The following is a 13,939-nucleotide window of genomic DNA, read 5'->3' as shown; positions in this document are numbered from 1 at the left end:
GAACTTTTGAAGCCAAAGAAACAAACAAAAAGTTGAGACCAAGATGGTTGTCCGAGTACAGTTCAGTCGGCAGGGTACACACAAGTCTCTCCCGCCTCCATCGGTCGTGTGGAAGCTTTTACACAAGTGGTCTATCTTCACTATCCGATTCGTAGTTTGGCTCAAACTTTTGGTGGGAAGATAAAGGGGAAAACAATAATAATAATTAGTACTTACTAAATGCAAGGACACTTAAGATAAACAGAGGCCCTATGGGCTAGAAATATACTGCAAATAGTTTTCGACCTTGTGTATGTGTGTAGATGTGTGTGTGTGGGTGTACATGTGTGTCCACACCGAAGGTTCAAATGAGTGCAACTATTACCTCTTGAATCTCTTTCTTATCAAAGCCCTTGATGATCATGTTACTCTTGGTGCTCCCCGGTACTTTCATGTCACGGACTTCATAGGCACGGTTGATCTTTTCACTTAGACCCTGTTGGTAGGTAAGATACACGAACTATATAACATTGATTCATCAGTTATGTAATCTCCAAACTGTTGACAAAGAAATACCATACATCATTAGCCCTGAACCATTTGTTGCAAAATCTCAATGTTTTGATATTTATTGACACAGTGTATATTCCTAATACATTTAGTATTCGAGAGTGACTTTTACAGAATATTTAATTTCTTTTTGTTTGTCATTTAGATTTTCTTGATCTGGCCTACTGAATAAGTACTATTTCCAAGAAAGTGTTTTCGAAGCCACTTAAATTGCAGGGCTCGAAATTAAAGGTGGTCCAATGGCCACTGACTACTAAAATGCACGCCGGGACAACTAAAAAGACACTTTGGAACATTTTTGGGACAATAGAAAATAATGAACATCAGAATGTCAGCTCTTCTTTTCTTTACCCGGCACACGTCCCGGCTTTTGAATCCGAAAAAAGTACCCCCGAATTTCCTGTCTACTCTGCAATTATAGTGTGTCTGGAGTGAACATATAAGAAAACTAGAAGGGCCGACATTTATACTTTCTAGCAAATTCAGCATGGCTTCACCACATTTTACGACCTGGCAACGAAAGAAGGGTAACAATGTTTTACATCGACATAACTATAGTATGAAGTGACATTTAACTAAGAATACAACAGTTGGACAGCTATCCCCTACATTATTGGATAGGAATTTTATTTGCATAATGCAAACTGTTGATTTTCAAGATAAAAAAAGCGTTTTTCCCCTGCATTCCAATGCTTAAGCAGGAAAGTTTGACATACCTACGAAAACATAACAAACTTTCAATATGGTATGGCTATGTGCCACTGTGTTATTTTGCCCAAAAATGAAGAGATTGAATACATTTAACGAAATGGCAGGAGGCGAAGAAACACCAGAGAACACAGTATGTCTTACCACATAGTGGTGAAGTCATAAATAAAGTTGACTTCAAGTTGAAGCCATGCAAATAAGTACCCGAAAAACAGATTTGGACAGTTAATCCTCACTTCGGGACAATTAAAATAAATTTTTGAGACAGTGCTGGGACAATAGGAAGAAAAGTTCATTTCGAGGCCTGATATTGTCAAACTGTTAAGGAGGCACAGTTTACATATTAAAAGGCAGCAATGAAAATGTAGTTAGTCTCCCTTATCATCATCACATACACAATATTATTATGTCTCTTATTCATCATAGTTAAGTAAAATGCCTCTAAAGTCCAACACAGAACGTTATAATTGAATAAAGATTCTATGTTTTACCGCCAAGCCTACATTGTGATTATAATAATTATACTTTGAATATGCAGTTTTCTGACAGATTATGTTCAAATTTATAACATTTTTTTGGTAATGAAGTTCATAAATAACTCAGAGAGTTATGAGAAGGTCTGCTAAGTAGATGCAGAGTCTTACCTCGAACTTGTTGTCTACTTCTTGCAGCTTTCCACTGTTCTTCTTCCACTAATGAGTAGAAAATGTGTAGATATGTAATCAACTGTCTCACCACCATCAACTCTTTGCTAAGAAATCAAGCCAATGTACAAATGTGCTTCGAAGCATAAAGTTACTTTTCTTTTGTAACTGTATGTTTGCATACCTTTATCCAAGCTTGACTCAATCAATCATTGTTACGCATTTTTCCTTTGTCATATACACGTCACAGTATCGGCCTACGAAACGTAGTACTATATTTATATATTTCTTTCGAGCATTCGACAGCCTCAAGAAGCCTGGTAGAGGCTACAGCCTCCTTTGGAACTTTAGAACGCTTATTCTCGTCAAAAACAGACCTTATTTTACTCAAATCAATGTGTAGAAAACTTATATCACAAACTATTTTGTATTGAATGTAAACAACTTTTCCATAGTGCTGAATGGCCTTCCAATAGAATGATGAAGGAAGGTTTCTAGATTTTCATGCGTCCCGTTTTAAAAGGAGCTCGATATTTTGGGCCGTTTCTACAGATTAGTAGCTCTTTTTGTTTGGCTTTTTTAAGGATACTTTTTACTCTAAAGACACATCAACAGTAACTGTCTGTTGGCGTACTTTCATCCAAACGACGATCCCAATGAACAGGTGTGCCAAGAGGACTGCAGTCCCAAACAGGCCCACACACACTCCGTCAAACAGCCTGGCGCGTTCCTTGTCCCTAATCACCGAGGCTACAGTGTTCTGCACTGCCACGACGCACTGGAAGATTATGCACCCCAGCACGTACTTGTCCTAAGAACATTTAAAAGATGACATAGATGAATTTAAGACACGGTGCAGACCCCTTTCCCTCCTATACTGCGAAATATGACCTGGGTTGGTACCAATTTCCATGCTCACGATACACTCTTTCATCAATGCTCGAGACAAGCCTGACAAACTGAGAAAGATCATAGGACTAACTACCACACAATACATCAGGGGTGTTATAGAAGGTGACGTCTGTTATAGAATCTGAAAATGATGATATACAGATAGCAATGAAGTTAAATCTGTTTGCCACATCATTCTACTAGCAAAAGTCCTACTCACCAAGAGAGTCAGGTAGGAGACAGTGGGAAGGTACTGGGAAACCACCAGTTTGAAGGCCACTGTGGTAAGCAGCAGGGTGAAGGTGATGCCGAGACGGTCTTTGTGGTCTTCCAGTGGGATGGAGAACACCGTGAACGAGAGGGCAATGATGATGTACTGTGGGGAAAAGCAACATTAGATTTAATAGTGCAAACGTCACCCCCTTTGCATTATGATTTGCGGCATTTTCGGTCCCAAAGACCAGACCTGGTATCAGAATGATCTGCTTTGAAATTTAGTTGTTTTATTGAAAGACGCCTGTGGATTGTACCGGTGTACCTAAATCCTTGGTTCCTTAAACCAGGCCAGGGTCGTGGGGGCACCGCATGGTGGAGTGTCCGACCATCTCAACCGGCTATGCGTTAGGGTTAGAGTTTACGCAAGGTTTTTTCCTGTCCATTCTTGGATGTTGTCGGCCCCTTTTTGGGTGGGTGTGGGAGCTACCAATTGCTCCTTGACTATTAAAGGAGTACTAACCTCCAGAAGGAAGTGCTGTTTTCCGATACATCATGCTGCAATGAACACATAACTAGCCGACTTTTTACATAATTTCGCTTGTACGAGTTGCGCGGCGCATGTTTGTAAAGTGATATTAATATCATTTTCCCCCATGCTGAACCACAATTGATACATCCGGGAACTCTGGCTTACGCAATACTCATACACTTCAGGTCAACATAAACATTTTTGGACGAAAATGGTAGGCGACAAGCACACTAACAAGCTGATTATTGAGAAATTACTTGCTTTACTTTGCTTGACCTGCGGTTTGGATACTATAATATCAGGATGTCTAATGCAGTGGGCGCTAGTTTCATCCTGCGTGTTTTGATTTTCTCAACTTATTTGCATGTAAGTATTACTTGAACAGATAATTAGATTACGCCACTTATGGAAAGGATAACCAGATTACGCCGTTTTTTTCATCGTCAATATTTGCGGCATAAATGAGGGGCGATAAGAACACCAAGAAGGGCAATGGTTGGTAAGATAGCAAAGAACACAAAACAGTACGAATTTTTCTTATCGCCCCCGAAATGAGGTCTTTAACGTAACTTTTTGTTTAAAACATAGACACCAATGGGGTAACGTGGTGTATTCTGGGATAGTTTTGAGGGTATTTGGAGAGTTTGTCCTGGATTCGATACGTTTTAAGACTTGCGCGCAAAATGGGCATTTAATTGTATACTGTAAAATAATATGCATTTTTCACTTCCAAAAATAAATGCCTGTCGAAATATAGCACCTCCTTCTGGAGGTTAGTACTCCTTTAACCATGACAATGGGACTAAGTAAAAGGTTTGACAAACGAACTCTTTGAGTCATTTAACGCCAGCTCGGTTCTGGTCTACCGATTGCGAAAAGATCATCAAAGCCATAGACGTCAAAGGCACTAAAATGAAATAATAAATGTCCTAGAAACTCACATTGAAGGTTCTGTACTTTCGTATCGCAATGATTTTCGGACTTTTACATAGAATACATTGTATGTATGGCACAGCCAACAATTAATTGGGACACCTGTTTCTGCTCAGGAAGCCAGCTGATAGCACCACTAGGCAGGCGCTGACATGGAACCCCAGAGGCAAGAGAAAGAGGGGTCGCCCCAGAAACTCCTGGAGGAGAAGGGACTGACCTGGAAATGCGCTGGGAGGATGTGGAGAAGGAAGCCCAGAACCGAGCTGGATGGAGGACGGTCATTGGTGGCCTATGCTCCGCATGGGGCCAAGGGCCCAACCCTTCATCCCATGCTCCCATTAAAAATCGATTTCAAATTGAAAACAAACTTTAAAGGTACTACACTTACTAAGATGAGTGCAGTGTTCCATGAGTAGAAGGCTGACTTCCTCTGCACATGCGCAGTGATGTTGTACACGGGGTACTCGCCGAAGGTTTTGGACTGAATGTTAGTTTTTGTGCCATGTTTGCAGTCTACATACTTGCTCACTGTCCACTGGTCTCTATCTGTGGAATTGGTTGTTAGTACAGATGTTATTAGCCATTATGATGACATTATGTACTCTCATAATATATGTTATTGTATGAATTTTACGAATTATGAAAATCATATGACGGTCTACGGAAAATGTGACCACGGCTTACCTGCAAAGTCGTCTTGTGCAATGGTGTCATTGGATCCGTAGTTCTTTCTCAGGTCTGCTTTCTTGATTGGCCACCCTGACATCAGTTGGACAGTCAATTCCTGGAAAAATTCAGCGTGCATTATCATATTGTAAACCCGAGAACCGACAACTCAAGTTGATGTTGTCTTATAAAACAAGAGATTCTTGCTATAAGTTAATATTAACCCCTGAGTTCTGCTCGTGCAAGCTGCACTCATGTTGCTTTCTGTCTCGACCACAATGCATCGCAACTGCACAGGCATTCGCAATCTGAACTGTAAAATGGCTTATAGAATTTCGAATATACCTGAATAAAGAGACTCTTTTTTCCACAACTGTTATATTCATCTGACGTTTCGGTCACCGTCTGTCACATTCCTCATCGACATTTAGGATGCAAGTACAAACTCAGACAGGGCTATAATCTGCGGAGGTTTAATGGTTCAACTCAACTCTCCAGACAAGATGGTGGACAGAGCACATGCTCCTGTGACCCGTAATGTAGTGGGGTCATCGATAATATAATTCACGCAATCCACATGACGCATGGCAATTCTGAATTCATAATTGCCCAGAGAAAGGTGAATAATTTACATGGTTGTGTAAAAAAAGTCTCTTTATGCGGTGACTTCCCAACCCGATGAAACTATTCACGAAAGAACATACCTGGTGGTCAACAGGGAAGTCGGCGAGGTCCATGTCCACCTTGAAGGTTGCCCGGACCTTCCTTAACTCGTGCACGATGGGCACAGTGGGCTCGTCCGAATTCGGAACCCCGACCACCTGTATCAGGTTTTGCGCTGACCTCTCCGTCTCAATGCTTGTCGTGTTCCTCAGTACGATCCGCGGATCCCATTGGTTGTCCCAGTCTACATCCTGAAACATAGCAGTCAAACATGTACAAAGTATTTTACATAAGGACCACCTGGCCATTGATATACAGTAAAACCTGTTCTAGTGACCAACTCTACATAAGGACCACCTCTACATAAGGACCACCTGGTCATTGATATACAGTCAAACCTGTACCACTACTAGTGACCACCTCTACATAAGGATCACCTGGTCATTGATATACATGTACAGCAAAACATAACTTCATAATGTATGTTCGTACCGTACGAAAGATCTTACACCAAGTATATTCACTAAATAAATCTGGTTGCATTATCTTTTACCTTATAATTTTGATTTTACTATTATAATTTTGATTTTACTATTATAATTTTGATTTTACTATTTAATTTGACATTCAGCTTCTTTCTTGAATGTTACTGCGGTAATCGCCCTTACGTCTCGGTTTGTAATCCCCTTCAGCTTCTCGTCCTTGTAGAAGATTTCAAACCAGAGTTCTGCGGAGAACTCCTGTTTGACGGTGTCCACATCCCTCAGGGAGAACAGGGTGGGGGTGATCAGCACTCGGATCTGTGTGGAGGGGGAAACGATCATTAGCAAGAAAATTAATCAGAGCGTGAGCCTGGCTACAGAACATCATAAGAAAGGACAGAACAGAACATTTCATCTCCCCAGCTCCTACCCTCATAACTATCCTCATTTAACTACCGCAAAATTGGGACTCTAAATTCTTGTCATAATAGATATTACATGTATACCAGTTTGATCTATTCACCTAGCACGAAAGTTTACCTACATTGACATTAGAAGGAACCAGCCAAGCTTTACTGCAGCCCAAGAATTCCGACTCGTCAGATTTGAGCCAATACCTGCACACAGATTTCTGCTCACATTCTGATTAAACCCGATGATCTACACGTACATGTATGTATCAGTTCAACGTGATCGATGTTTAAGTCCGACAACCATCAAATTAAATTGTCGTGGCCTCAAAAGTAAGAAGTCCACAACTCACCTGCTCTTCTCTGCTGGCGTACCACTTGCCACTGCTCTCAAGGGCTTTGTTGATTTGCTTCAGCTGAGCAATCACGTTTTCCTGCCATTTAAGTCTAGGGTCAAGAGCCTAAAAGGTCATCAGTTCGAAACGAATAAAGTTTATTTAGGATACCTGCTCTGTCAACTATAAATGAAAGACGAGAAATGACCACAGTAGAACTACTGAAAGGCATGTTTGAGGAGAACCACCCTCTTTATTATTAGCGAGCTGCCAGCGGGCCCTATGTAATAAGGTAACAAGACGAAAGTAGTAAGACAGTCCGCACAAAAAAACACAGTACTTCATTCTTTCACCCGACCATGGTCCTTTACAATATATCAACCAAACAGGTAACAAATGTCTCAATTCTCCGTGAAGTTTTACATTTTGCAAATACATAAGATCAACAACACAGCTATCTAAACAGATGAACAAAGCCATCTTTCTTAACTGTTGCAATATATTTCATTTACTACATATTATTCATTTCATGAGGTATCGTAGCAGGTGCAAACCATAAGTGATACTAGTAATCCCAACAGATACTCGCAAATGATTATACACAACAACCACCTGATGTAATTATTTATAGGCCTAGGCCTCTTCTAGTGTGTTTTGTCCATGGTTTGGTCCCTCTATGATAAAACTGCTTGTGGCATTAGGACCACATTCCTCCAGTTTTCTCTGTTGCTTAATGTTAAGGCCATATCAACTACACTAACATTTCAGCAAGAGATTCAAATGAAAACGGAGGACTGTGGGGAAAACTTGAGTCTGACTCCCTATACTCAAGCTTTAGACTTTTGCCCAAGACTTTTCTTTCCTGTTGATCTTCCAGTTTCTCTGTTTTATTCAGAGAATTTTCTGAGGAAAAGTCCAAGTCCTTTAGATAACGAGAATGAATACATTGTTCCGGCCTTATATGAAAGACAGAAGAGCCCAGAAACAATTTTCTGTACTAACCTCTTTGTTAGGGTCATCCATAATTGTTGTCTTGAGCGCTCTCTATGCAAAATACAAAAGTACATGTAGTGTTCTCAGGTGTAAGGCAGAAAATAGAAATACAGAGTACTGCATGGTGTTTTCCGTATCACCCGAGGTCTCAATTGACCCAAATGACAATTGAATCCACCTGGTACATCTCACAATTTTCCCACTGATGCAATCTAAAGTATTTATTTATTGTCTTCGTCAGAAGGACTATGAAATTGTCTAGCCGCATTGTGGGCGACTGCGGATTTAGCAATATAACTCTGGCAGGCATGATTCGACGTCCATGATTTTTGGCAGGCAGATTACAGTTGTTAAGGCCGAAGTCAAGTGCAAGTTTCAGCTTCGTGGGGGGTCCGTGCGTCACGTTAGTGCACTTTTGTGTTTGTGGCTTGTTAGCAAAATAACTCAAGTATTGGTAAAATGTTGCTTATAATTTTTGGTAGGCAGATTACTATTGCAAGCAGTCTTTTACAACACGTAAACTGGAACCCGAGGTTTGCCCGGGTGGCGTACGGAGAAAGGCGCATGGATATCACAACTGCCTGTCAGGGTGAGTCGGCTGCAGTTCTGTGGACCTTCGCTGGGCGCAGTGCAAAAGTGGGCGTGACACGCCGGTCAAACCGTCCACAACTGTTGTTGTCATGGTTTCAATCGTTTTGTAGATTATAAAGTTGCACATTTTTCTTATTTTTAGATTACTCTTAGTGCACCTAAATATAACTCGAACCGCATCAATGTCAGCCTCAAAAGCGATTGTCTAGGACTGCGACTCGCTCGAGCAGGTGGTGTTGAGGGTTCAAATCGCAGCTAGCTGGGTTGGGTCTTGTCGCGTGTGTGCACATGTACACATATGCTAGTGTTCCCGTGGTGGGTCGTTCGCCGCTGTCACACTGTTGCTCCTTTCTTCCCGTGTCACGCGCCCACAAATACACCATAACTAAAGGCTGTTTGGGTGTTTGAGTCTAGAAAAGGAGTCTAAAAAAGGATACCTCAGGGTGCAAAATACCCAGGCACTCTCGCCACACAAGGCATGTTTTCTGTGCGAGACTTACTGGAGATGCTTGTAGCTTGGTTGCCTGGTGCACTGTTTGACTTAGTTATCATCTTTTTTTCTTTACACACACACACACACACACACACACACACACAACACACACACACACACACACACACACACACACACACACACACACACATATATATATACATATACATGTATACAAAGCGATGTTTTTAAGTTTACATCAGCCCGGCTTACAGTTTCTGAAATACACTGACGTATCCTATCTCCGCCAGCATGTGACCGATACTTTTACAGGAGGCTGGCTTACAGCTTGCCTTCTAAAATAAACTTTTGGTGTTGACGGCAACCTGAAATATCGATGGGCAACCGTAGCTTAATTAAAAAAAAAGTATTTCAAACCCTGGGACTGACTGAGGGAAAATGTTTGAACTCACGTTTATGTCAGCAGGTAGAAAAACAGTTGCCCTTGTTCAAGTCTCGAGTTGGATCTTCCTTCTTCCTTTTTTTTTTTGCCCTCTTCCTTCCCCAAGATTGATATGTCACGTCCTTCTAGAAATCTTCCTTTTAGAGCGAATTTTCTCTGCCGCGGACCGTTCGGAAAGACTAGGCGGGGCCGGGCGAGCGAACTCGCGACCGGGAAAGGCCCCGGGCCCCGCCGCTCTACCCCCAACCGCGGCGCCGAGTTGGCGGCGGCCTTGCTCAAGTCTTGACGCTCTTTCACAGGACTTTGCCCGTTAAATCTTGTTCCTCCACAAAAAGACCTCACGTCAAAAGCTAACAGCCCCTCGTCCTTCTACTGTGTTTTACCGGGGAAAATGCACGGCAAAATGGGGCCGAGCCGGACCATGGGACTTAAGCCCTGCTAATGATATAAGCCCCGCACTGACGGCGCTAACTGGTTAGACCGCCAATGGGTGTCTGTAACTGCCTCAGGCCTAGCTGTCTGTGCAGATCTGACGTCAATCAAGATAAAAATAAAGTCTACTCTGAATTAAGACTACTGCAGATCTATTATCTCCCATACACTTTGGAAACAAAATATTAATCTTTTCTTCCTGGAGTATTTTAAAAGAAACAAAAATAAAAAACACAAGACAGATCAAAATACAACTATATTTACAAATGTAACTGACTTGTTGTTCACAGACCTAATTAGGTGTAATAATAGTCATAGAGACACACATGCACATACATTACACAAACACTGGCAAAGACTAAATCACTTTAAGAACCTAGACAAGATGCCAAACAGTCCAACAGAAACAAGTCTTCCCAACGTCGACGACCAAAGAACCGTTCCCCCTCCAAATTCAGTTTTAGATTCAGCAATTACCCCTGAAGAACTAGACACTGCAATTTCAAAACTAAAAAACAATAAATCAAGTGGAAATGACAGAATTCTGAATGAAATGCTAAAATCTGGTAAAATGATGCTCAAAGAACCACTACTCCACCTGTTTAACTCATGTTTAAGTAACGGTTATTTCACACAAGAATGGTCAGTCAGTCATATCGTTCCCATACACAAGTCAGGAGACACCTCATTGCCAGACAATTACAGAGGAATCTCAATAATCAGCTGCTTAGGGAAACTTTTCTCATCCATTTTAAATTTACGTCTCGTTAAATACGCTGAACAAAACAACCTGTTTCAACCTCATCAAGCCGGCTTCAGAAAAAATACCTTGGAACAACCGATAATCTATCTGGGAAATTAAATGTAAATGTTAGAAAAAGTAAAATTATTGTATTTACAAAGGGTGGCCGTTTACCCAAAAATGGCTCGTTTTTATTCCACAATCATGTAGTTGAAATTGTAACGTCATATACTTATCTCGGCATTATTGTGAACTCAGCCGGCACGTTTAAAGCAAATCATAAGTACCTGAGTTGCAAGGGTTTGAAGGCTTTATTCGGAATTAAACAGTCACTAGATCAAGCCAACGCCCCGCTATCTGTTAAAAACAAACTTTTCGACGCTTGTGTAAAACCTATTTTACTTTACGGTTCAGAAATTTGGGGCTCAGCCAAAAGCCCTAAATTCTGCCCCATTGAATCCGTCCACCTTAAATTCTGTAAACAGTCTCTGAACGTTCCTAGATCAGCCTGTAACCTTGCATCAAGGGCGGAACTAGGGAGGTACCCAATGCACCTGGAGGCCTCCCTAAATGCCATTAAGTATTTTCTTCGTATACGCCAAAACGTGCCGTCTGACAGTCGGATGCAAGCGGATGCCCTCTCATGTCAACTACAACTAGAGACTAGCGGCAATAAATGCTGGGCGTCCGGTATCCGTAAAACTCTGGAGGAATGCGGTTTTGCTTACGTATGGCGTCCTGATATATCTCTGAGCACAAATCTATCACCAATAATTAACTCCATCAGCCAACGATTGAAAGATATTTACACACAAACATTTATTACTGAAATCCACAATGACCATAACAGAGGTACATCTTCTAGTAACAAGTTACGAACGTACCGTTTGTTTAAAAGTATATATAAAGAAGAAGAGTACCTATCGGTCAACAACATTCAACACAGGGTAGCTGCAACTAAACTCCGAATAAGTTGCCACAAATTACTCATTGAAACGGGACGACACAACCGCATTCCTCTCCAAAACAGACTCTGTCAATACTGTAACTAGAATAGAGGATGAACAACACTTTATTTTAGACTGTACTTTATATTGACGTGAATGTAATGAAAGATCTGTCCTTTCTAATCATATCAAAGAGAAGTTCCCATACTTCGAACACCTAAATGCAAACGATAAATTTATATATTTGATGCGTCTAGACAAACCCTGTATCACAAACATGATCTGTTCCCACATTTTCCATTGTACAAAAAGCGAGAAGAAGTTGACCACTCTGTATTAGCTCAGTAACTATGTAACAGCCCTGATCAATCAGCTAGTGATTTATAGTTCCCGTGACGTAGTGACTTATGACGTAGTGCTTAGTAGCCATATTTAGATCTTTACCTCCTTAGTTCATTTACATCCTCATTAGATTAGCCAATGACTGGTGAGAGCAGTCAGCGTCAGTATTAGATATTAGCTAGCCCGCTTCCGTTTGAATTAGTTCGAGACCGGGACCTCAGGTTAGACACACACACTTGTAGTTCATATCCTCTGTAGATTTCCACTCCTGTAACTCTAAGACTAGACCATTGTAACTAGACCATTGACTTTGTATATACAGCAGATAGATCATAATACAACAGCCCGTACAATCTGAATTGACCCGGCTTTGCGTATTTTATCTTTAGTGGTTAACTAGCTAGACAGATAGACACGAAGTAAGCGTAGCACCCTAAAGTACACCGATCCCTAAATTCTACAACTAGAACAATTTGTATTAGCCTAGTATAGTATCCTTGTATGTTCCTTATGTATGTATGTCTAAGTCAAGCAGTGCATCTTTTGTCTACACTTTTCTACATATGTTTGTTATGTGTCTGTTAAGTCTTGACCTGTACCTAGCCCGCGTCGTGGCATGAATGTACAATAAAGGAATTTCATTATTATTATTAATAATACAAACACGCGAATACTCGTGTGCACACGTACACATACACAAGACAGACACACACAAACAAACAAGCAGATACGCAATGAAAGACTATTGACTCAGTCAACATATTACCATACGATTCACAAGTCAGTGCAGCATTACAACATAAATGCCGCAGGAGAAATGGAGTATTTAAAGAAGAAATTAAAAAAATTCGATTCTGGGACCTTTCCACCCAAAATCCTACTTGTAAGAGCTTATTCATTGGTTTCTAACAGTCCCAGAGCAAGCAAAGGCCAGTTCTAAACCGTAACGCTTTTGCCGCCAAACATCTGCTTGGGGAATATTCCCAGTCACCAGTTGATGCCTGATAAAAAGTTTTACCGAAAAAAGTTACAACAAAGTTCTAAATTTACATTCGTAACGTTGAAAGGCTCTAAATATCCACTAAAACATCAACATTTCTCAAATCATACGAACAATTATTAAATCTATTGTAATGTGTTGATTTTCTAAAAAAATCTAACGCCCCTGCGTTTTTGTAAATTTAATCAGGCACTACAATAATTCCACAGGACAGCCTCATTTTAAAGTTCCAGGCGCGAGTTCGAAATTTGCCCAGCCAAAATGGGCAGAAGAAGAAGAACTGTGGAGATATTTCAACCTTCACGTCGAACCAAACGTCTTACTTCGGATCAGATAGACGAGACAACTCCTTAAAGATGAAGATGAAGGTCTTGAGCCGAAATCCAGATGACTGCGCACGGGAAACCAAGCGGAGAATCCAGAGACGTGAGTAGAGCTTAAAGCGCTCCCCTCCCCCTCCAATAAATGCAATTTCACAGGAACAAAACAAACTTAAGTAACGAAAAAGAAAGTGGTACAGCGAATATTCTTGAAGACTGGGTAGAAAGCCTGATATTAGAGCGTCAGCCAGGCGTATACAGTACAAATTTTAAAGTAACGCCCTCCTTTCTCAGCACTCGAACACCAGAGCTGAAGTGGAATTCCAGTGCTGAGGCGGCTTCAGATCTGGAAAAGCCGTTCAGCTCTGAAACCGAGAGCTGAAAGGAGTTCAGCACAGGAATTCCAGTGCTGAAAAGTCTCAGCACTTGGAATTACGAATATTCTGCACTTGATACAAGTGCAGCGTCAATACCTACAAAATCTATCACAAAGGTGCTGTTTCAGTTTCTTGTAATACTAAGGACCATTTCCAAAACCATATCCAGTTGGCGTAAAGTTTAACATTAACATTAGTTTAATTTTAGTGGCAGGAATACATCAACTGAAGTGCTTCTAGTACCTCTCAGCACAGGGACCATTTCCAGTGCCG

At 41.0% G+C, this 13,939-nt stretch overlaps 1 protein-coding gene across 1 annotated transcript; it reads right to left on the bottom strand.

Moving 5' to 3' along the window:
* Positions 1 to 343: 343 nt before the first annotated feature.
* On the bottom strand, positions 344 to 8,049 carry LOC109471707 (gamma-aminobutyric acid receptor subunit beta-like). Its single transcript, XM_019771047.1, has 10 exons — positions 8,029 to 8,049; positions 7,045 to 7,152; positions 6,468 to 6,599; positions 5,841 to 6,050; positions 5,155 to 5,254; positions 4,859 to 5,016; positions 3,013 to 3,168; positions 2,536 to 2,712; positions 1,902 to 1,949; positions 344 to 475 (listed from the first exon to the last, which is right to left on the bottom strand). The coding sequence occupies exons 1-10, from the start codon at positions 8,047 to 8,049 to the stop codon at positions 344 to 346; spliced, it is 1,242 nt and encodes a 413-aa protein (XP_019626606.1).
* Between the last annotated feature and the right edge of the window lie 5,890 nt (positions 8,050 to 13,939).

Source organism: Branchiostoma belcheri, unplaced genomic scaffold, assembly GCF_001625305.1.
Source record: "Branchiostoma belcheri isolate BF01 breed outbred unplaced genomic scaffold, Haploidv18h27 scaffold255, whole genome shotgun sequence".
NCBI classification, from domain to species: domain Eukaryota; kingdom Metazoa; phylum Chordata; class Leptocardii; order Amphioxiformes; family Branchiostomatidae; genus Branchiostoma; species Branchiostoma belcheri.
The sequence above is the reverse complement of the archived record's forward strand: the minus strand, read 5'-3'. Positions and strand labels throughout refer to the sequence as shown.

Excerpts from the sequence above, each read along its gene's own strand:
- LOC109471707 (XM_019771047.1), bottom strand. The coding sequence starts at position 8,049 with ATGGATGACCCTAACAAAGAG. Across the intron at positions 2,713-3,012 it reads TCTCCTACCTGACTCTCTTG|GACAAGTACGTGCTGGGGTG; the intron begins GTGAGTAGGACT and ends AAATGTTCTTAG. Across the intron at positions 1,950-2,535 it reads GGATCGTCGTTTGGATGAAA|TGGAAGAAGAACAGTGGAAA; the intron begins GTACGCCAACAG and ends TCTACTCATTAG.